Source organism: Nicotiana tabacum, chromosome 4 (genome assembly GCF_000715075.1).
Source record: "Nicotiana tabacum cultivar K326 chromosome 4, ASM71507v2, whole genome shotgun sequence".
Classification (NCBI taxonomy): domain Eukaryota; kingdom Viridiplantae; phylum Streptophyta; class Magnoliopsida; order Solanales; family Solanaceae; genus Nicotiana; species Nicotiana tabacum.
In genome coordinates this window covers 25,240,904-25,261,854 of record NC_134083.1, presented here as the reverse complement: position 1 = coordinate 25,261,854, position 20,951 = coordinate 25,240,904, and the positions used below count along the sequence as shown (strand labels likewise).

Sequence of the window (20,951 nt, the reverse complement as noted above, 5' to 3'; positions counted from 1 at the left end):
TATGTTTAACTTTATACGAAAAGGTTAGCAAGGGAAAACTTAGCTATAATCAAACCAAAAAAAAAAAAGTATACTAACAATTGTGTTTGCATTTGAAGTTTACTCTGATAGAATTATACGTAGCTAAAAATATATTCAAACTTTGTGTTTATACCAAATAAACGAATGCAAAGTATGTGTAATCTTTTATACATGCATTTAGCTCTTAACCATGTTTAATTGATACATGTATGTTAACTTGAGTTTTTAACTTGTTTAGTTTGATATAAACACACCGTATGGGTAAGTATTTATTAAATTTGCATATGGCAAAATTAAAATAGCTACTTAAGTAGTTAATTACGTGCCTTTAAACCTTATCAAAGTGTCAAAATATTCTGATGGCACTAATATATTAGAGCTTCTTTAAAAGAGTTGGGTGGGGTTGTCGGTGATTATGGATTTAAGGATTTCACAATTGGAAAACACCTAAGTTTAGTTCGTATGACTTTTCTCTCCTCTCCGTAATCTTTTCCCTTTTATATTTTAATGGAAAAAACAAATCGCTGTTGCATTACTTCACTATGTTTTAAATGACTCTTCTTTATTTTGAAATTTCAAATATATAAATTTTGTTAAAGGACATGATAAAAGTTATCATCCATCAAGCTTGTTTCTATTAATGTGGGTGTAGAAATAAAAGAGAAAAAAAATAAACTGGCACGCTAAATCAAGTGAATATAACTAGCTAACCAAAAAAAAGTAGTAATATAACTTTTCTTAATATGTTAATGAAAATTAATAAGATCAATATAGTATTTGTTTGTTTGACCTAAGACTTTTTTTAAAATGTTTAATTATTGTTGGTTCAATATTATAACATATTTCCATTAAGACGGTAGAGTGTTTCTGTGTGTATATATTAAGCATCAACCTTATCTAATTCTAATAAGAAATATGTAGGCCATCAATTATTTTGATTGGTTCAAATAGAAAATATGAAAAGGGATGAGCACATAAATTAGTTTGTAGATGGATATTGAATAGAAGCTATTATTATACAATAGAATATGATAGGTTAGCTCCTTCCTCTTTGTCTTCTCAATAATGTTTGTGCTATATAATTTGAACTTTGAAACCTGTATCCATTTTGATATGAATGACAAATCTTGCTTATGATATATCCAAACAACTATCAAAAAGGACGTTTCATTTTATATGATTCCATCACTCGCATACTCGCTTTTTTAGTCTATACTAATATTGTATTTTAATATCATTTTCATATTATTTTTTCAATGTTTTATTAGGTAGGGGATCAAAGAAAAAGAAATCGAGAAGGGAGTTTGAGAATTAAACTCAATCACGCTGGTGTCACTAGTCGGTAAGCCTTTTTGATAATACTTATATAAGTTAAACGTTACGCAATGTATCATAAACAAGTTTTACTATGTGATGATAATACTTTTGACACTAAAGTTGTCACCTTAATGGGGAAGGTCGATCAACTTCAGACCAAAAAGAGCTAAGTTGCTTAAAATGGATCATTTTCGTATATATATTTATTTTTTGGGGCCACCATTGAAAGAAATTATATTCACATCGCACAAAATTTTACAAAGTGTACCCGTTTGGATCTGAAATAGTTCAATCTCTTTAATGCAACTTCAAAAATCAAATCTGAAATTCTTTTATCTTTTAAATGTAACCTGAGAAATTCGAATCTTAAGTAGTTTAATTTTTTCGATGCAATTTCAGATTTCAAATCTTAAGTTCAGAAATATAAACTTGTTCTTCGAATTTCAACAATCTAAAGCAAGACTCAACACCCAAATCTACTCCGGATTAGCTCAAATCTGAAACATAACTTTCAAATATCATAAAGAACAAACCCTAATCATCAAATTGTCAAAACAAATAACAATTTTAACAAACCCATTTGCAACTAAGAAGAAGAAGAAATCCTAAGCACAAAAAAGAAGTAACACCCAAGAAGAAGACATACAAAAGTGTATGTATTTGAAGTTATTCAAAAGTTGGATATCAGTTAATGTTTTTTTTCTAAAAAGTGAGTACAAATTCAATGGGTGGTGCAAAATTGGCTGCCACATAAATATTTACTTAAACTCAATTATGTCGATATCACTAGTTTGTAAGCCTTTTTGATAATACTTATAAAAGTCAACTTACGCAATATATCATAGACAAGCTTTACTTTGTGGTGATAATACTTTTGACACTAAATTTGTCACCTTTAAGGTGGGAAAAGTTGGTCAACTTCAGACCCAAAAAAAAAGCTAAGTTGCTTAAAATGGGCACAGATGCTAAGGAGTACAACAGTTGGATCTGTATATGAACTGGCCCGTAGAATTAGGCCTAAATTGTTCAGACGAATTAGGCCCAAAACTATTTGAGATGGACAACCTTGTAATGGGCCTCATTGAGGAATTGGGCTAATTTTGTCGTTTTCGATACAAAGTGGAAAGATGTAACGAATTTGTCCATATCCCGTTACGTATTGCTGAGTCAGATTCTAAACCCGAGAACTTACAAAGCTCCAATCACTTTCCTTCACTGTCTGAAAATTCTCCGCCCTCTTTTTTTCCTCTCTTTCCCGAGGAAAATTCGCGCATGCACTGTCAGAAATTCAATCCATTCACTTTCTAGGTATTTTTTCTAACTCTTTTACTTCCATTTTCTGCTAGTTATCATATTTGCAAAATTCTTGGTTTTGTGATTAATTTTGTCATAAGTTGAGCAAAATCGTGCTGTGAATCAGTAATTACAGTTTCTGAGTTGAACTTGATCTGGCTGTTAATCTTTTTTCTTGATCATTGATTACGGAATCCTCAAGTTGATAACTTCTCTAGCGGAGCTTTCGAAGTTTCTGTTATTGGATTACATGTTCAATTAAAATCTGCTTTCTTTGATGCTCAGTTGACCTAACTTTATAATGTGATAATTTAAGTTGTTAACTTTAGTTAATCTGCTGTATGTACAAACTATGCTTTGAGAAGAGAATGGATTTACTCTGTGATTCAAAACCCTGATGCTATGAATAGCTAGATATCCAACTGTTTTGACTAAATTGCTAGAGGTGTCAATCATGTGTGTTATAGGCAAATGAGTAGCAGAGGTGGTGGAACTACAGATACTCCTTTTCTAAGGAACTACAGGCTTGGTAAAACTCTTGGCCATGGATCCTTTGGTAAAGTTAAAATTGCTGAGCATTTGCTGACTGGGCACAAAGTGGCTATCAAAATCCTTAACCGTCGAAAAATGAAGACTCCCGACATGGAGGAAAAATGTATGAAGCTCATGCCTGGGGTATCTTTATGTTATCAATAGATGTGGTTTCTGTTTGTTCTTTTTCTTTACACCATGAACATATTTTCGTGAAGTTCAAAACAAGTTTAACTGAGTCACGTCTTGGTTTAGTTCATTTGATATTAAGAAGGTCATTCGCGGGACATCTAAATTTTCTATCTTTGTGCAGTGAGAAGAGAAATAAAAATATGTAGATTATTTGTGCATCCACATGTCATACGACTCTACGAAGTGATAGAGACACCATCGGATATATATGTCGTGATGGAGTATGTTAAGTCTGGTGAACTCTTTGATTATATTGTAGAAAAGGGCAGGTTACAGGAAGATGAAGCTCGCCATTTTTTCCAGCAGGTAGAGTTGATCTTTTATCTTGGTCTTTTTGATGGTGCAAAATGGCAGTCTTAACTGTGGGTTTAGGTCTTACGATATGAATGTAGTTTCTCTTTTTCACTGAAATCATAATTGGTTGGTTGTTTCAATGGGGACAGATTATTGCTGGTGTAGAATACTGCCATAGGAATAGGGTGGTTCATCGGGACCTTAAGCCTGAGAATCTGCTTTTGGATGCAAGACACAATGTAAAGATAGCAGATTTTGGCTTGAGCAACATTATGCGAGATGGCCATTTTCTGAAGACAAGTTGTGGAAGTCCAAATTATGCAGCCCCTGAGGTGGAAACATGTACAATTTTGTTATCTTTAAGACAACCATTTCTCTTTTTAGCTGGAAGGCTGAAGTCATCGACAACATTTATTTGCAGGTTGTCTCTGGGAAACTTTATGCTGGTCCCGAGGTAGATGTTTGGAGTTGTGGCGTTATCTTATATGCTCTTCTTTGTGGTACACTTCCTTTTGATGATGAGAATATTCCTAACCTTTTCAAGAAAATAAAGGTACACCCATTGTTCTACTTTTCTGTCTGGTTTCCCTAGATTTTCCGAGCTTTTACAGTTGAAGTAGTGGTTCTTTACATGGTTGACACTGTGTCATTCAGAGTGGACTCTACACCCTTCCTAGTCATCTATCAGCTGGAGCTAGGGATTTGATACCAAGGATGCTAATTGTTGACCCTATGAAGCGGATAACCATGACTGATATTCGTCAGCACCAGTGGTTCAAAATTCATCTTCCTCGGTATTTGGCCGTCCCTCCACCTGATGCTATGCAACATCTCAAAAAGGTAAATATGACATTACTTTGGTAAGAACAAAATTTATCTTGTATGTTGCTGAAAGGGTTCCAATTGATTTTACCCCTTTTTTGTCGACTGCTACCTCAAATCCAACTTAATATGCTGCTGCATATCTGGTAACTTATACTGGACGCTGGTTTTTGTGGTTTCTCCACTTGTTACTCCTGTATTAATTCAAGTGGTAACATAAAAGAATCATCAAGTATAATTGACATCGAAACATTGTTATCAATCTTCACTTCCTTTTACGACATTAGGGAAAACTTATGTATCTTGCTGCCATTTCAGAGGATTTTGTTTGACTAGATATGTCAAAAGCTTATCACATCTATCCTATATATCTCATTCCTCATGCATATTATTATTTGTTTGTTAAATACTTGAGGTATGCAATTCTTTCTCTTTACCTATTCCTGCTGATACTGTAAGCTGTCTTGCTTTCAACTCTGCAGCTTGACGAAGAAATTCTCCAGCAAGTAATGAGGATGGGTTTTGATAGAGACCAGTTGCTTGAATCTTTGCAAAAGAGAATACAAGACGATGTATGTTGCTTCTTACATCATTACCTGCGACTCTGTCTCTTGGCATGCTACTTTTTTCTTCTTGTAGTTTTTCTCCATTGCACATGCTTACTAAGGGTATTGGAAAAGGGAAAAAATCTAGCAATTGTAGATATACTTGAATTTTACATTTCTACCTAGAAATTGAGGCTTTTCAATGTTGCTTATCCTGGGGGGGGGGGGGGGGTATGCACATGATTCTACTTAAGTTTGGGCTTACATTCAATCAAATTGATTGCAAAGGAATGAAATGTAGTCAACCTTTTAATTATTTCAGCTTGTTTATACCTTATGTGTCTATCTCAGGCTACTGTTGCATACTATCTGGTGTACGACAACCGTTCCTTGGCTTCCAGTGGCTATCTAGCAGCTGAGTTTCAGGAATCTATGGTATGCTCTCTCTTATTTTAAAGTCATTATTTTTCATAGCATAAATTTTTTGGGCTGTTATTTATTACCCTTTCTGTCAAAAAGAGTATGTGAACTGCAGAACCGTTGTGCTGTTGTGTGATCGTCATGAACTATTCTGCCTACTGTTACTGTGTCACTTCATATAGGAAAATTTTAATTTGTGAAAATCCCATCACATGGAGATACTCTGACTATAGACATGCTGCTCTCCTTTTGCACAAATTAGGATGAAGAGATGCTACTAAGTTCTGCAGTTCTCCAACTATATCCTAATTCTGATTCACCTAGCGCTTTCTGTATTATCTCTGAATTTCTTACTGATCGTATCAGAGTCTAAAAGCAGTGTTACAACTCAGAACTAGCGCATTTTCTAACCTCTTTTGTGTTTGGAGTTGGGGGAAGAGGTAGCAGTTCCCCTGATATTTGCTTGATTGAATCCGTTGGCTTTCTAGAATATGAAGGTGCAAAGCATGTCAAGAGTCATATTCTTTTGCATATGACTAATTTCAAGATCCACTACTATGGTTCACATTGTCACTCTTATTACAAGTTTGAGAATACTGGTAGTTCAGTTCTGGCTTTACACAATATTCCCCTCGTAACTTTCCTGTCTATTCCCTAAGTTTAGAGCTATTCTTCTTCAAATGTCACTTAACTATTTACTATAGCCTCAAGTATTCCACACTCGTTAGGTTGACCTTGATATTTATTTTCTTGTGTTTCTTTAGGATGGTTATTCCCCAGGATTGTTTCCAAATCTTGATCTACAGCTGTCCACTGGAAATGGAATTTCTCAAGAAGCGAATTTGAGACACCCATTTTCCAAAGAAAAAAAATGGCTAGTTGGACTTCAGGTTAGTTGTCTTGCAGTATATGTAGTGGAAAGATTGTATGAATTTCCTCAATTTCATTGTTTATTACTTTGTCAGTCTCCAGCAAATCCACGGGAGATCATGAATCAGGTTCTTGGGACTCTGCAAGAACTAAATGTTCGATGGAAAAAAATTGGGCACTTTAATATGAAGTGTTTATGGTGTCACGATCTTGATTTTCATAGCATGGCCAGCAATCATATGAATGATGATCATTTAATTAGCAATGCGACTGCCCTAAGTACACATTTACAGCCACAAACAGCTGTGAAGTTTGAAATGCAGGTATAATCATCTCTTTGTTTCATAATCTTTTGCTCTCAACATAGTGGTTTTTTTCATAAATTTGATAACTGATGCATAAATTTGGACAGCAGTTTTTGTTTAAGATTGTCAGTTCTAATCTATCGTCTATGACCTAGCATCTAGTATTCAGTTACATCGATCGCTGAATCATGTTCACCAAAAAAAGAGAAAAAAGAAAAATCCATTCAAATAGGGAATACCAGTGATTCTACTAGTAGGAGCTTTTTTAGTTTTGTTCTATTTGAATCTCCCTAATGTGGATTTGGGTAAATACTGTTGCAGCTCTACAAAACTCCAGACGACAAATACCTGCTTGATCTCCAAAGAATTAGCGGTCCGCAGTTCCTCTTCTTGGATTTCTGTGCTGTTTTCATTATGCAGCTGGAGACACCACAATGATTGGAAAGAAAGAGGATGTCTGGAGCAATTGTGTATTTTGTTGACAATGAGAAACCTTGTTGTACATATCAATGTGACTGGTTTTCTAGTGTTGTTTTTTACAATTATATTTTGTGTTCATGTTTATATGGGTGTGTTTTTTTTTACCAGAAGTAAGCTTTACCTGATTCATACTCTCTACAAGTGAGGAGCTCTCAGCTTTCTTTCCTACTGATTATAGTGTTCTGACATTCACTTGTTATGGTTTTTTTCTCTCAATTAAGATTATACAATATACTTCTTCCGCTCAAATTCTTGCCATACTTTTCTTTTTAATCTGCCCTAATACTTCTATCTGCTTTTTAATTATGTGAAATGTATCACCACAGTATCTTAAATACTACAAAAAGTTCTATAAATATACTTCTACACATTCCAGTAAAATTTCATCTTTTAATTAATTCTATTTCTGCGTAAAATCCAATTTATGCACCAGACTATGACAGAAATTAAGCTTCAACTCACAACTCATACAACCAATTTATGAATGTAAGAAGTGTAGAACAATCTAGTTCATAAGAAGTGTTGTATAACCATTATCTATAGATGCTGCTTCCCATATTGGCTGAAGTATGAAATTAACTCATATTTCCTGTCAAATGTGAATAACGATATCAGAATGGAGTTTCGAACAATCATGATTTCCACGATGTCATAAGACATATTACCACCCGCTTTGGCGAGGAACGTTGGGGGTCGAAACTGAATTAAGGAGATTGAGGAACTTCAACACAATAATTTGCCATCTAACAGTTTATAGGTTTCTCAATTCTATTGGAAAACAACAAAAAGTATTGAAAAATAACACCTGAGTGAAGATAAATCTGTAAATATAGCTACAAGTACTTAAAAGTGAAACTCAATTAGCTCCTCTTACATAGACAAACTTTGGCATGTCTCCAGTCATCATGAACTAAACAAGAAATCAATCACAGATAACCCAAGATTGCTTGAGAAGTAAAGTAAAAACATGAAAGCAGAAAATCAAATGAAAAAAAAAAAGAGTTGGTGTAATATCAGTTATCTTCCTTGAAAATCTTCTAAGAACATAGGAGAACCAACCACCACTCCAGAATCATCATTGATGTTAATTAGCTGATCCTCTTTATTGGCCTTCGGATTCATCCCAGGTTGTTCTGAAGAACTTGGCTTTGAATTTTCGTTCTCATTTTCCACTGGAAGATCACTCTGTGGGGATGCTCCTTCAAGTTGCAAAGCATACTCTAAGTTCCACAAAACATCTCCCATTGTAGGCCTATCAACCCCATATTCTGCCAAGCATTTCTCTGCAGCTTCCACGTATTTCCTTAACGCCTCGGGCCTAATGGTTCCTGCAAGATTAGGGTCCATGATCTTCTCCAGAGAACCCTTTCTGTGCTGCTGCATTGCCCACTCTGCTAAATTTACTTGTTCTCTTGGCAATGCTGGATCAAGTGCAGGCCTTGCACATAATACCTCAAATAGGACTACCCCAAAGGAGTAAACATCAGATTTTTCTGTTAGTTGTTGTCTTCTGAAGTACTCAGGATCAAGGTAACCAAAACTACCCTTCACTGCTGTGCTAACATGCGTTTGCTCCAGTGAAGGACCAGTTTTTGACAAGCCAAAATCAGCCATCTTTGCGACAAAGTTCTCATCCAGGAGGATGTTTGTTGTTTTGATATCACGGTGTATTATTCCTTGAGTTGATCCAGTGTGAAGGTAGTGTAGTCCTCGAGCAGCTCCTATGCAAATTTCGAGCCTTTGTCTCCACGATAGAGTTGGCAAAGTGGAACCATAAATGTGGTCGCGAAGAGGACCATTAGACATGTACTCATAGACAAGAATCATTTCTGATTGTTCGTCGCAATACCCAATGAGTGAAACAAGATGTCTATGCCTAAGCTTGGATAGCAACTCAATTTCCGTTCTGAATTCGTTTATACCTTGTGAGGACGATGGATTTCCTCGTTTTATGGCGAGTTTTATTCCATCTTCCAATTCACCAAGGTAGACTTTTCCGAAGCCTCCAACACCAATGACTGCCTTTTCATCAAAGTTTTTTGTTGCAATCTTGATTTCATTGAAAGTGAAAAGCCGGCCAAAGTTGAGGCCAGAGGATATGATTGTTGAACAACTAGTCTTGCTCTTGCTTGACATGAAACTACAGTAACTGGCATTGAGAGGAAGCCAAGAGGAGAATGTCTTCTGCCTCTCCCAACCATTTTTTGGTTTCCTTCGCCACCTCACAATGCCCATTACAAGCAGTACTATTGCTGTAACCCCCATTGCCAATCCAAAAGCAGCAGCAATTCTCATACCGCGAGATTTTGGCACTAGGCCTGCATTCGGTCCACCAGATGAGAACAGCCCATCCAAACTTCCCGCCATGTTGCTTATCTTCATGACCTCTAACCCATTGAGGATGGCATTTGGGAGGCTAGACAGAATATCAGCAGCGGGCCCCACCTGCACGATGATTGAGCCGTTGGTTATGGCTGTGGCATTGAGCACAAAGTCTTTGTAATAAGGGGTGGCCAAATCTGAAGTGAGTGTTGAGAGGTCAAGACTAGAAACCCCCGTTATCTCATTAATATAGACATTGAAGTACAACTTATTTAGGCCTTGGCTCACAATATCACAGAAATGCATTCTGATCAAGTAAGAAAAACTCGGATCAACGTTCATCTCCCACGTTAGCTTAAAATTAGAGTTTGCCACACCAGCATCTGCCATCCTATCAGCTGTGGAATAAACCCATCGCGGAGCAATCAAAGGTGTTGCACCTCCATCCGGATATTTGATCGTCTCAGGAGGAACCGATACATTCTGAGCTCCTTGTGGAAATACCATATACTGGTCATCAGGCAACCATGTCCTCCACAATGTATCATTTTTAGGTGTGACAATTGACCCTCCAATATTTAGCCGATAACTTACTTCAAACGCGAATTGAGACAAGCCATTGAAATCACCAACAGGGGAAACTGCAGCAGCTGAATCAGGAATGAGATCATCTGGTGCTGAGACAAACTCAATAGCATTGATAAAAGCAAAAGATTTCTTCTGAGGTGAAAATTTGAGGGTAAATTGAGATGAAGTAATATTAATAAGGTATTCTTTGAATACAGGTTTACTAGTATCCTTCACTGAGAAATCATGCAGTAAAACAATACTATCAGAAGAAACACTGAACATAGCACTTGTTAGAATGTAATTTGGATGTGAAAGAGGATAAAAGTACAAACGCACCCAATGCCTGCCCGGTTGAAAAACAAGAAATCTATACAAAGATTCACTTTCAAATATTCTTGCTGTTTGATACAACAAAGATTCAGAGGAAAAAGAAGAGACCTTTTCTTGTAAAGACTTAACAGAAGCTAAAATAGTCTGATCAGTAGACAAGTAAGAAGCAGATTGAGGATCAGACTTAAAAGTCCTTCCATCATCAAGCAATGTAGTATCAGGGGATCCACAGTTGATCAGATAAGTATCAGCCGGCGTAAATTTTCCTTTAGAAGTTGAAGTGGCTACATTTGCAAAAAACAGTACAAGAAAAGCAAAAATGACAAAATGGTGTTTTCTTTCTCTCATCTTTTGTTGTATGAGAGAAAGATTATTGATGTTAGAATTACTAGTAGAATTTTTGAATAGACATAAGGATAGCAAATAGTGGGTAAGAGTAGCACGTTTATGTTTGTAAAGGTCAAGAAGAATATTGTGAGCTTAATGAAATGGCTAAAAGAGAAAAAACATTAGTTGTTAACATGTTAGTATAGAACGTGCCTTCTTGTATAGTTGTTTGAAAATATAGACTTTTTCTGGGAAGAATTAGTATTTGAAAGCTTTTTCTGTTAAGTCCCCAGTTTTAAATTTTAAGAAATGATTTGATTAACTAACAACAAACACAAAAGTCCAATAGCGCGTATCCAGCTGGGAATATAATGCTTAAAGAAAAGATTGTTAATTGGTTGACCTTTCAAGGGAAATGGGCTACCATCAACAGCAAAATCAGATAATCATCCTTTGGTTATGCAACTTGTGGGACCAAACACCCAATTTTTAGGAATTTTAATTTATCCTCACTAATGCCAGTTAAGTAAGTTGGGATTATGGTCTCTCTTATTGTCCATAATTCTCTAATCAACTGATTTTTTCGGTTAATTTAAACGATTATTGATCTAAATAAACTAAGTGATGGAGAAAAAAGTAAGAGAATTGAAAGGTAATTGCTTTCTTGCAAGCAAAAAATTGTAGCTGGAATGAACATAGCAATAAGTCCATTTGCGAATACTCAATGGACTAAATTCAAATTCACCTTTGTATGCCATGAAGAAAAGCTGACAATACCAACGACACCTCAATTCCAAGCAAATTAATGGTCGACTATATGAATTTTTACGATCCTTACATGTCTGAAATATGGATAAAAATATTGAAATTAAATAGCTAGGCCTTATATGAATGAGCTTTACACAATATTAATCATTTTTCCAATAAATAAAAAAAATCAATCATATAGTATAAATAGTGGAATTAATTACATATCGACCAAAAAATTCATTGCAGCCGGAAGTCTTGTCCTTCTGCTTTCATGTGAAGGAACTATAACATGTTCGCCAAATATTATTGCAGTCGGCAACCTTATTCTTCTGTTTTCATGTAAAGGAGTCCTCGCCTTATCCTCTACAGATAAATTAAGCACAATCAACAAATAATAAAAGCGACTAATCAAGAAAGAATCAGACGGATTCCACTTGTAATAGCTCTTCAACTAATTCAAGGGATATTAGTGCCTAAGAAACATGGCTTTTTGACAATCTACATGTAAATCTAATAACCCCTCTTGTCCTATGTTAGAATATACAAGGTTAAATAATTTTAATGTGTATCATATTAGATGTTGAATTCTCTTTGCATTTTTGTATTTTTATTTTTATTTTTTGAATTTCTTTAGTGCCCGTGATGTTTAAAATTTCAACAATTCAATTCACGATCCTATCACCTTTAATACCTGTTAATTGTTATTCAACCTCATGGACTATATACCTCTACTTTGATATCATACCTCTAAACATACAACAATTACGCAGCACAAGTAAATCAGAATAAAGACAGAAAAATAGACAATCGGAATTGTTAATATCTTACTGATGATCTTGACTAAGCTTCCAAACCAGCAGAACTCAGAGGCATTGTTACAAGTAGCATCAAGAGCTGAGATAAGAGCAAAAAGCAAGCAGAGAGCAGTGAGGTGAAAATTCGTCGTTTCACAAATCACAACAAAAGAACAACCTAAGTCAATAACAGTCCAGGTCTTTACAATAAAGAATAGTTGAAGTCAACAATACATCTCTCTGAAAGAGGAGAGTTGGGTTGAGAATCAAAAAATGTTGAAATTAAATAAGCCTATATATATGAGCTTTACACAACAATCAATCATATATTACAAATAATTGAATTAATTACATATCGACCAAAAATTCATTGCAGCCGGCAGCCTTGTCCTCCTCCTTTCACCAAATATTATTGCAGTCGGCATCCTTGTTCTTCTGCTTTCATGTATAGGAGTCCTCGCCTTATCCTCTGCAGAATAAATTATGCACAATCAACAAATAGTAAAAAGTGACTAATCGAGAAAGAAGATATAGAACATTCCACTTGTAATGCCTCCTCAAGTAATTCAAGGGATATTAGTGCTTAAGAAACATGGCTTTGACAGAGGCAGATTCAAGATTTTAATTTCATAGGTTCGATCTTTAATGTTCTTAGCACTGAACTCATTGTACTATTAAAATCATGGGTTAAGATCTAATATTTGATAAAATTGTGGACTTTTACATAAAATTCCTTACTCCGCGTCGAAAATACTGGGTTCGGATAAACAATCCGGATCCGCCCTTGGCTTTTGACTGTATATACATGTACGTTTCTAATCCTTCTTGTCCTATATGTTAGAATAACTAAGGCAATTCGCTTGAGTTGCTCAACTGCTCTTTAGCCTAGTGCTCATGGCGTGCTACAAGCAACATCCACTGTGTGGTGAGACCTTGTTCTTGAAGAAAGGAGTTCAAGAAAAAGATAGTTTAAATTAAGTGCTATAGAACAAATACCTCATGTGTATCTCTGATCTGAAGCAGGTCTAATTTCTCTGTTGGTCTACGACTGGTCAGAGTTGTAAGCTGCATTTATTCAGACGCCAACATATAAATTACTAATTCATGTCTACTACTTGTTTTTAACTTGAACATGGATTCAAGTGTTACCCAAAAACTTAAACGCTCAGGATCCTGCGGCGATGGCATCAATCCTTCTGCTTTGAAGAGTTCTGCACGTCTACGATCTGCAGGCAAAGTCTAGGTCATGATGTTACCAAAAGGATATTAACCAAAAGAATATTTAAGCTCTACTAAATACACAAAGCAGAAACACTAAGGTCAGCTTTCTGCCTGATGCCATCCAACATATTACCAGATTGACAAGGACGACAAGTTTTCCAGGTCATGTTCACCGATTTTGATTGATAAAACTATTTTTTGATAGTTCAAAAGGTTCTTGATATCACACCAATAAGGTGTCATTTACGGAAGTGCGGTAGCATGTATATCCAGCCTTCAAAAATCTAACACCTATCTATGCAAGTGGTACTTCTACTTTCAAAATCTATCTATGAAAGTGTAGTCGCTATGTATTGAAGTATCAAAAGACATCAAATAGCTATTACCAAAAAAAAAGAACATCAAATCTCATCCCACAAATGGACCAATTACAATCATTTGCCACAAAGGAGACAAGAAAGGGAAAACTCTATTAATGACTTTACCTCCTGCCACTTCTTGTGCGTTCCTCAACCACTGTTGAGCAAATGCTGCCGCCTTATTTGCCATCTCCAGTAACTATCAGCAATTGACAAATTACAATTGAACATTATAAGCTAAGACACTTGAGCGACGAGCTAGAGTTTGAAATGCATTAGGTGGTTGACAATGAATTAGTTCCTGGTGAAGCAAGGCACCAATGCACACAGAGTATACAAGTACATACACACAAATGCACACAGTATATATCAGTAAGCAGCATATAAGAGACGGAAATGAGCTATTTCCATCATAATTCAATGGTCAGTAAGAGAGTGAAAAGAATTTCTCATATGAAATATAAGGCTGTCAGTAATCTAGTTGAATTTCAGAGGAATCCCCAAAAAACATTTTACCCAAAAAATACTCAACCAGAGAGACACGAGAAACAAGAAACTTTCTTTTAGCAGGTAAAGATGAAAAGATTCATATGCCACAAAAATAAGGATCTTATATAAAATGGATCAACAAATCTCTCTCAGAGGAAATACAGTACAACTTACTTCATGCCTCTCTCTTGTTCCTTCGGCTGGGCATATATCCTGTATCCATTCAACCTCAGCAACACGATACCTTCATAATAATGGCCAAGGAAAAATATAAAAAAGCAAGCTTAAGGAAGAGTATAAAATAGCAGAACAATGGAAAAATAATAGCATTGGTGCTGCGCTTAATATTTTGGGATGGCATATTGGATCCGACCTCCTGACTCACCGCAAAGCAATAAAAGGACCAATCCAGAGATTTCTAATATCCCCTCTCCTTAGTAAAATTTCACATCTTGGCTTTTTTTATTCGTTATAGAATTTACTTCTGGGAAATAATTTAAAAAGGGAAATCATCTTCTTCAAAAGGTTTGTATGAAAGGAAAAGGAAAGTTCAAAACAAGAGGAAACCAATTCCTTCAAGTTCCTACACTTTTCCCAGGACTTATTATGGAGAAAACATTTTTCTTGTGAACTTTTTGAACTGCTTTTCCTACAAATCCCCTGCTTGCATAAACGCACAGAAAAGGTCAGAAGTTATTTTTCTGCATTTTCCTTTTCCTTTGGCAACCAAATGGTACCTGAACCTGTGTTTCCGTGCCCTTCTTACTACTCCCTCCGTTCTAATTTATGTGAACTTGTTTGACTGGGCACGGAGTTTAAGAAAAAATGAAGACTTAGTAATTTGTGGTCCTAAACAATTCAAAAAGGGCCTAAAGTATTTGTGTGGTTATAAAAACTTCTCATTAAGGGTAGAATTGTAAGTTTAAGCAAAATTGTTTCCAAATTTAGAAAGGGGTCATTCTTTTTGGAACAGACCAAAAAGGAAATAGGTTCACATAAACTGGAACGGAGGTAGTACTTTTTAAACTTAACTACCCATTTCCATCTCTACCAATAAAGAGTTGGTAATTGAACTAACCCGTCTTGATCCCAATATCGTACGATGCGACATCTACGTCGACTTTCAACCTGCATAAATTTGTGATAAATCAGATACAAGTTAAGAGAACTTTGAAGATTTGTATGAAGAAAGAAAAGATTCAGCAGAATTGCGGCTTTCTTATGGTGGAACATTTAGGCATGACACCACCTCTGGATGGAAATAACAGCTTTTTTACTTCATCCTTAAGAGAGAAACAACCAAAACCAGGGTTCATTTGGCAAGGAAATAGAATTCTCAATTTGCTGAAGGGAAAGTTGGTCAAAGTGTTCAAGAAGAACATTCACTTTCATAGGGGCACAAAAAGTAGCTATAGTGTTCACTTTGACACAAACGATCAGGTGCACCGAGGATATTGTACATGGATGCAATATTATACATGCTTTATTGTGTGGTGAAGAACCTTGACTATTTTACACTTACAAGTCCTCATATAGTAGTCTGCACCTTCATATTAATGAACTCGTAAGTAGTAAATAAGCGATGCTAACAGGAAGGCTCATGTTACAAACAAAAAAAAAAACAGATGGGATGAGACAAAGAGCTGATATTCACCTCCAGATAGAAACGCCCGTCTGGAAGTGGCTCACATCTACACGAAGAGATGCAGGTTATCAGTTTCTATAAAACAAGAATAAAATGATGGAATCTTTAGAAGAATAAACGTAAAAGATATCCCCAAAATCTGAACAGCCCGCAAAACACCTACTCTATAATCTCCACTTCACAAGCACAATCAGCTATCGAACCAGTCGTAGGATCAACAACAGCCTGCATGATTAACGGTGAAGCCTCAGCCAAAAGTGAAGACTGCAAAACCAATAGGCAATAATAACAACTGAGGAGAAATCAAAGGAAACTACCATTCCCATTCGACGATTTCCTTCCATTATCCTCCTAACCTGTTTCAACAAAACAATTTGTAAACTTCTGCAAGAAGAGCTAAAATAGAAGCCATCTCTGTTGCCTAAAATAGGAGGCCATCTCTTGCAAAAGTAAGCAGGCCTCACAGATTGAGCAGTACCGTTGTTTTTTTTTGGGGGGGAGAATTAACTAAATAGGATAATCCTACTTCTTTTTTATAATAATTAGAACTTCTATTGGTGATAAGTTCAATCATCCACACATTTTTTACCTCATCTTATCATTTTGTCAAAGTAGCACAAAAGTAAATTTTCTTTCAAACCTTGTTCTCTTCTCAATCTATATATCTAGTAAACTAAGACACAATAATTGAGGCCATAGGCAATAAAATTCTTTTTTTTTTTTGAGAAGAAAAGATCTAGAAATACAATAATGATGGTTCATCTAGGTCGTGACAACCATGCGAAAGAGGCAAAACTGCATTCTACACTAATACTCAAGAACATAATAGTTAAGTAGCACTCACCATAAGTCTGTAACGAGGTTCAAAAATGTTAAGTGCAAGCTTCTCGCATGGTAGAATAACGTCCATGACAAAAAGAGGCAGCAAGTCAACACCAAGGTTTATCAGACTGTCATTCTCAGCCTTCCTTTCAACATATTCCTCAGGAAAAGTCTTTTCTATTATGTTATTCAATGTTACACTGAAAAAGTTCAAAATAAGAATGAGGCAGTAGCCACACAAGACAAAATAGAGATAAAGCAATCTTAGCCACATGAGACAAAATGTGTTCTAATACTCATTAATATTAGTGAGAACAGTCATCAAGGAGTGTAAAGGTACAGACACGATATTTTATTCCTTTTGCAAGAAGATTTTTGGTCCAGACAATCAGTCTCTTTTATAGCATTAAAAGAGAGGAAGCAACAAAGCATGTGACTGAATGACAAATACCAGTAGGATCAATTACTATCCTAAAAAGAAAAAGAAAAATAGAGAAGCTGTAGTCTCAGCAGTAAAGTGTAAAACAAGTACAATGGGAGGATGTACCATAAGCAACTAACCTGATTGCACATGTTCTGGGACTAATGAAAAGAACTGTTCGGCACAATGGGCATCTGTTATCTAGAAAAAAATTCATCAAAAGGGTAAAACAAGAGTAAGGAGATGAGAATACGATGGTCGTAATTCAATATATAAAAAGAAGCCAAGGTAGATAGGCAGGCAAATCTAAAACTTACATCGGTCCATTGATTGGAAGAGGCATGCACGGCAAAAAGAATGTCCGCAAGGAGTTGTTATAGGTTCATATAATAGCTTTAAGCACAGAGTACAGTCAAAATCATCACTGCGCTGTGGTCTCCCGTGGATTCTCGTTCCAAGTGTAGCTTTGATCCATTTCTCCAAATTTAGAAGGGGATTGCTACATCGCAGAAGAAACAGCGATTAAGAACTCACCACATAATCAAACTTTATCAAAATGCTTCTGGGAAACAGAAACTAACATGAGAAAGCATGCTGTAGTTATGCTTATTACCATAATTTGCTTTACCTTAAAGGATTCACTTGAAGGCCTGAACGGATTACATCTTGGGCTAGCTCATTTTTTTCTAACTGGCAACTCAAGAAATTTGAGATGAGTGTCAAAAAGATTGTCAGCCAACCAAATATTTAACAAGAGATTGGAAGTATGGCAATCTCCTTCACTACATTCAAACAGTTACAACAAACTAGTTCACAAGTAAAGAAATAAGCATTTGATGAGATAACAATTGAAGCATCTGCCGCTCTCATGATAGAACAACAAATATTATGTGGTCCTAACACACTAGGACAAACCCAAATTAGTTATTTCCCCCACCTCAAAGTATAAAGAGTTTAGGAAACAACAAAATAAGGAAATAGAAAATTAGGCTATGTTCCAAAGTCCACCCATGTTGAAACCATGTGCTTTCAAGTTAATGATGCACCACATATAATGTCCTTACCAAAATGAGTGAGTTTGCCTTCAGAATATATGAGTTTACTGAATTGTTCTGTGGATGCATCACCTTCTCAGCATCCTTTAACGCAAGCTGACATTGAAGTAAAACAATTTAAATTTGCTGCAAAACCTCGTACTGAGAAGGTAGAAATCATAAACTATAGCAAAAATCAGACATACCCCAGCAAGTGTTGTAGGATCCAACCCACTCAATGGCCTGTATTCTGAATCTGATGCAGTTCTACTTTTCAGAAATTGGCTAAACCTGGACGAAATTCAGTTATAAAAAAACTAAGTTCAGCTACTTGGGAACTAGCAAGCAGTCAAATAGAGAACACAGAATACAGATGGCAAAGTCAACAGAGACAAATCAAAATGGAAGTTAAACATTCAATATGCATCAGAAATACCAAGCATAAAATAAACTTTACCTGAGGTACGAAGCGCATCTGTTGCTAAGAATGATAGGGTCATTTGGCCTAGTGTTGTTAGCTCTTGTGTAACAATTGATAGCCTGACCAAGGAAATAAACTTATTGAGAACACAAGAAAAGAAGTGCAATTATGCAAGAACACAAGCCCTTTTTATCATGATCAACTAACACATTATAGCCTGAAAATCATTCTTGGGAAGGAGCTAGTTTTTGAGGTAAACATTAACGAAAAATTTTGATCAATAGACTAGGCACTGGTATGTTGTCAGAACAACATCAAGAACATTACTTCAAACCAGAGCCCCTCAACCACCTTGAATTACCTGTGCCATGTAGTTATAGAAGGATATTGGACCACATGCACTAAATTCAGATCCCTAAGTCTCAAGATTTTATCCATATCTTTAGAATATCAAACTGCCAGAGAAACTTCACACCCTCAAGAAACACAGCAAAAAAAAAAAGAAAAAAAAAGAGCTAGTCCATTCTTCACAAACCATGAGAAAGAGAGTTCATAAACACTTCGGCTTACATCTTATGCATCTTTCAAATGCCTAACATAAAAGTTTTGATTGCTAACAAAATAAATATCTTGAGTTACAGAATACAGAAAGGTACCATACCTCATAAAAAGAAGATGAAAAATGAAAGGACAAGGGTGTGTTTTGCTATGGAGAAAAATATTTTCCACGATGAACCATTTTCTAGTGTTCAGTTACCAAACAATATTTTCACAAAATCATGGACGGAGGTCAGTTTCCTTTCCAAGTATCACTCACTCATACTCCATAAGTCCATATTACTTGCTTCAACCAACACATAAACACTGTTTCGATCCTTTATGCTAAAAATATCACCAAAATACTATTCTCATGCCCTATCATCCACCTTGTATGATTAACATATGCCACCAACTTATACCCAACCAAATGATAGAAATGGTTCATAAGATGATCTTCCAAGGTGAATACATTTTTCAGGGTAAACATGTTCCTCCATATCAAACCGCCCTTGGGGGGGTATGGTACGAAAAGCAGAAAACTTCCTCCAGCAATGAGAAGATACAGGCAAGATTCATGAGATCACTACTAACATAGGCAAGATTACTAGAGATGAATAGTTTATGTGATCAATCAATTCCATTTAATGTTACGCCACGGAAACAAGTCATGTTATTCGGATTCACCAATTCCAATATTTCGGAAAGGCGATCAAAACAAAGGCAGTTAAATTGCACAACTCTTTCTTTTTTTATTTCTTTGGTTCTAAATCTTCAGTTCTCAATTCTTTAATGGACAGCTACATTGACTAAAGAAAATATATTTATCAAGAAAATGAAAATTTACCTCGTCCCATCTGTTCTCACGGTATGCTTTGTTGCCCGTTTGCACAATATCGTATAGATGACTATACCTATCCCACGACATAGATGGCTCTCCTTCATTCGCCTACATTCATCAGAAAATTCCAGAACAAGTATCTGAATCTAAGTGACTCAACCAAATAGACCAAAAAGAAATAAAGCCCAAGAACGATGGACTTGTAATTGGGATTGAGAGAGAGAGAGAGAGAGAGAGAGAGAGAGAGAGAGAGAGAGAGAGAAATACTGACCCATGGATAATCTTGAACATCATCAAGCCCCTCTAAACAAAACCCAGAAGAAGAAACAGAAACAGAAGCAGAAGCGTCGCCGGACATTGTAAGCAAGAAAAACTAAGAGAGCTGTAAAAGAAGAAGTACTAGTACTGAACTGAAGAAACTTATTTGCAGGTGAAGAAGGGTATAAAGGCGAACTGAAGTAGTTGTATCGTGTTCTCCCAAGAATCCTTCATTACATACATGGACTGTATTCGTTTACGTGGTCCTTCACTCTCTCTTTCCTCTTCTTGCTCTTCTATCTCTCTCTCTCTCTAGAAACGAAACTTTTTCAATCGTATACGATTTGGCGTTATTCAGACAGCTTTCGTTCTCAAGAATAAAGGACGCCCAATCTTTTCACTTGGGGAAAAACGATTCAGGGGTAAAGTCTTCCATTCATATTTATAGGACACAAATTGCACAAAAGCCGCACCTGCCAGCCGTGTAATAAAAGACAATGAAACTACTCTATCCTTTCAAAATAAATGATTTTATCCACAATAAAATATTACTTTCTCCATCTTGATTATGTATATTTTTTTCATTAACTGTTTCGAAAAGGATAATATATTCTTATTATATTTAAAAATAGTTTGTTTTTTTATTATAATAAGAAAAATTATAGGCACACAAATTTAATGGCGTGTTGACAATTGCAATTTTTTTTAAAAAAAAAAATT

General features: G+C 35.7%; 3 protein-coding genes across 3 annotated transcripts; 1 reads left to right on the top strand and 2 right to left on the bottom strand.

Annotated features, from left to right (window-relative positions):
* Positions 1 to 2,500: 2,500 nt before the first annotated feature.
* On the top strand, positions 2,501 to 7,339 carry LOC107802840 (SNF1-related protein kinase catalytic subunit alpha KIN10). The gene is made up of 11 exons (XM_016626417.2): positions 2,501 to 2,646; positions 3,099 to 3,286; positions 3,476 to 3,660; positions 3,798 to 3,980; positions 4,070 to 4,201; positions 4,303 to 4,488; positions 4,953 to 5,042; positions 5,367 to 5,450; positions 6,200 to 6,325; positions 6,401 to 6,628; positions 6,932 to 7,339. The coding sequence occupies exons 2-11, from the start codon at positions 3,103 to 3,105 to the stop codon at positions 7,046 to 7,048; spliced, it is 1,515 nt and encodes a 504-aa protein (XP_016481903.2). The 5' UTR covers positions 2,501 to 2,646; positions 3,099 to 3,102; the 3' UTR covers positions 7,049 to 7,339.
* Positions 7,340 to 7,983: 644 nt separating this feature from the next.
* On the bottom strand, positions 7,984 to 10,799 carry LOC107802828 (putative receptor-like protein kinase At5g61350). Its single transcript, XM_016626407.2, has one exon. The coding sequence runs from the start codon at positions 10,658 to 10,660 to the stop codon at positions 8,108 to 8,110; it is 2,553 nt and encodes an 850-aa protein (XP_016481893.2). The 5' UTR covers positions 10,661 to 10,799; the 3' UTR covers positions 7,984 to 8,107.
* Positions 10,800 to 12,318: 1,519 nt separating this feature from the next.
* LOC107802842 (uncharacterized) lies at positions 12,319 to 20,647 on the bottom strand. The gene is made up of 18 exons (XM_016626418.2): positions 20,245 to 20,647; positions 19,980 to 20,081; positions 18,632 to 18,714; positions 18,381 to 18,465; positions 18,205 to 18,291; positions 17,769 to 17,830; positions 17,458 to 17,639; positions 17,281 to 17,341; positions 16,742 to 16,919; positions 16,215 to 16,253; positions 16,061 to 16,122; positions 15,907 to 15,943; positions 15,331 to 15,380; positions 14,427 to 14,496; positions 13,890 to 13,962; positions 13,333 to 13,409; positions 13,180 to 13,248; positions 12,319 to 12,652 (listed from the first exon to the last, which is right to left on the bottom strand). Exons 1-18 carry the CDS (start codon positions 20,329 to 20,331, stop codon positions 12,593 to 12,595), a joined length of 1,464 nt encoding a protein of 487 aa, XP_016481904.1. The 5' UTR covers positions 20,332 to 20,647; the 3' UTR covers positions 12,319 to 12,592.
* Between the last annotated feature and the right edge of the window lie 304 nt (positions 20,648 to 20,951).

Coding starts and splice junctions, on each gene's coding strand:
- LOC107802840 (XM_016626417.2), top strand. CDS start 3,103: ATGAGTAGCAGAGGTGGTGGAACTACAGATACTCCTTTTCTAAGGAAC. Junction 3,661..3,797: donor CTCGCCATTTTTTCCAGCAG/GTAGAGTTGATC, acceptor CAATGGGGACAG/ATTATTGCTGGTGTAGAATA. Junction 6,326..6,400: donor AATGGCTAGTTGGACTTCAG/GTTAGTTGTCTT, acceptor TTACTTTGTCAG/TCTCCAGCAAATCCACGGGA.
- LOC107802828 (XM_016626407.2), bottom strand. CDS start 10,660: ATGAGAGAAAGAAAACACCATTTTGTCATTTTTGCTTTTCTTGTACTG.
- LOC107802842 (XM_016626418.2), bottom strand. CDS start 20,331: ATGTCCGGCGACGCTTCTGCTTCTGTTTCTGTTTCTTCTTCTGGGTTT. Junction 18,292..18,380: donor ATCCTACAACACTTGCTGGG/GTATGTCTGATT, acceptor CTTCAATGTCAG/CTTGCGTTAAAGGATGCTGA. Junction 13,249..13,332: donor CTGAGCGTTTAAGTTTTTGG/GTAACACTTGAA, acceptor GAATAAATGCAG/CTTACAACTCTGACCAGTCG.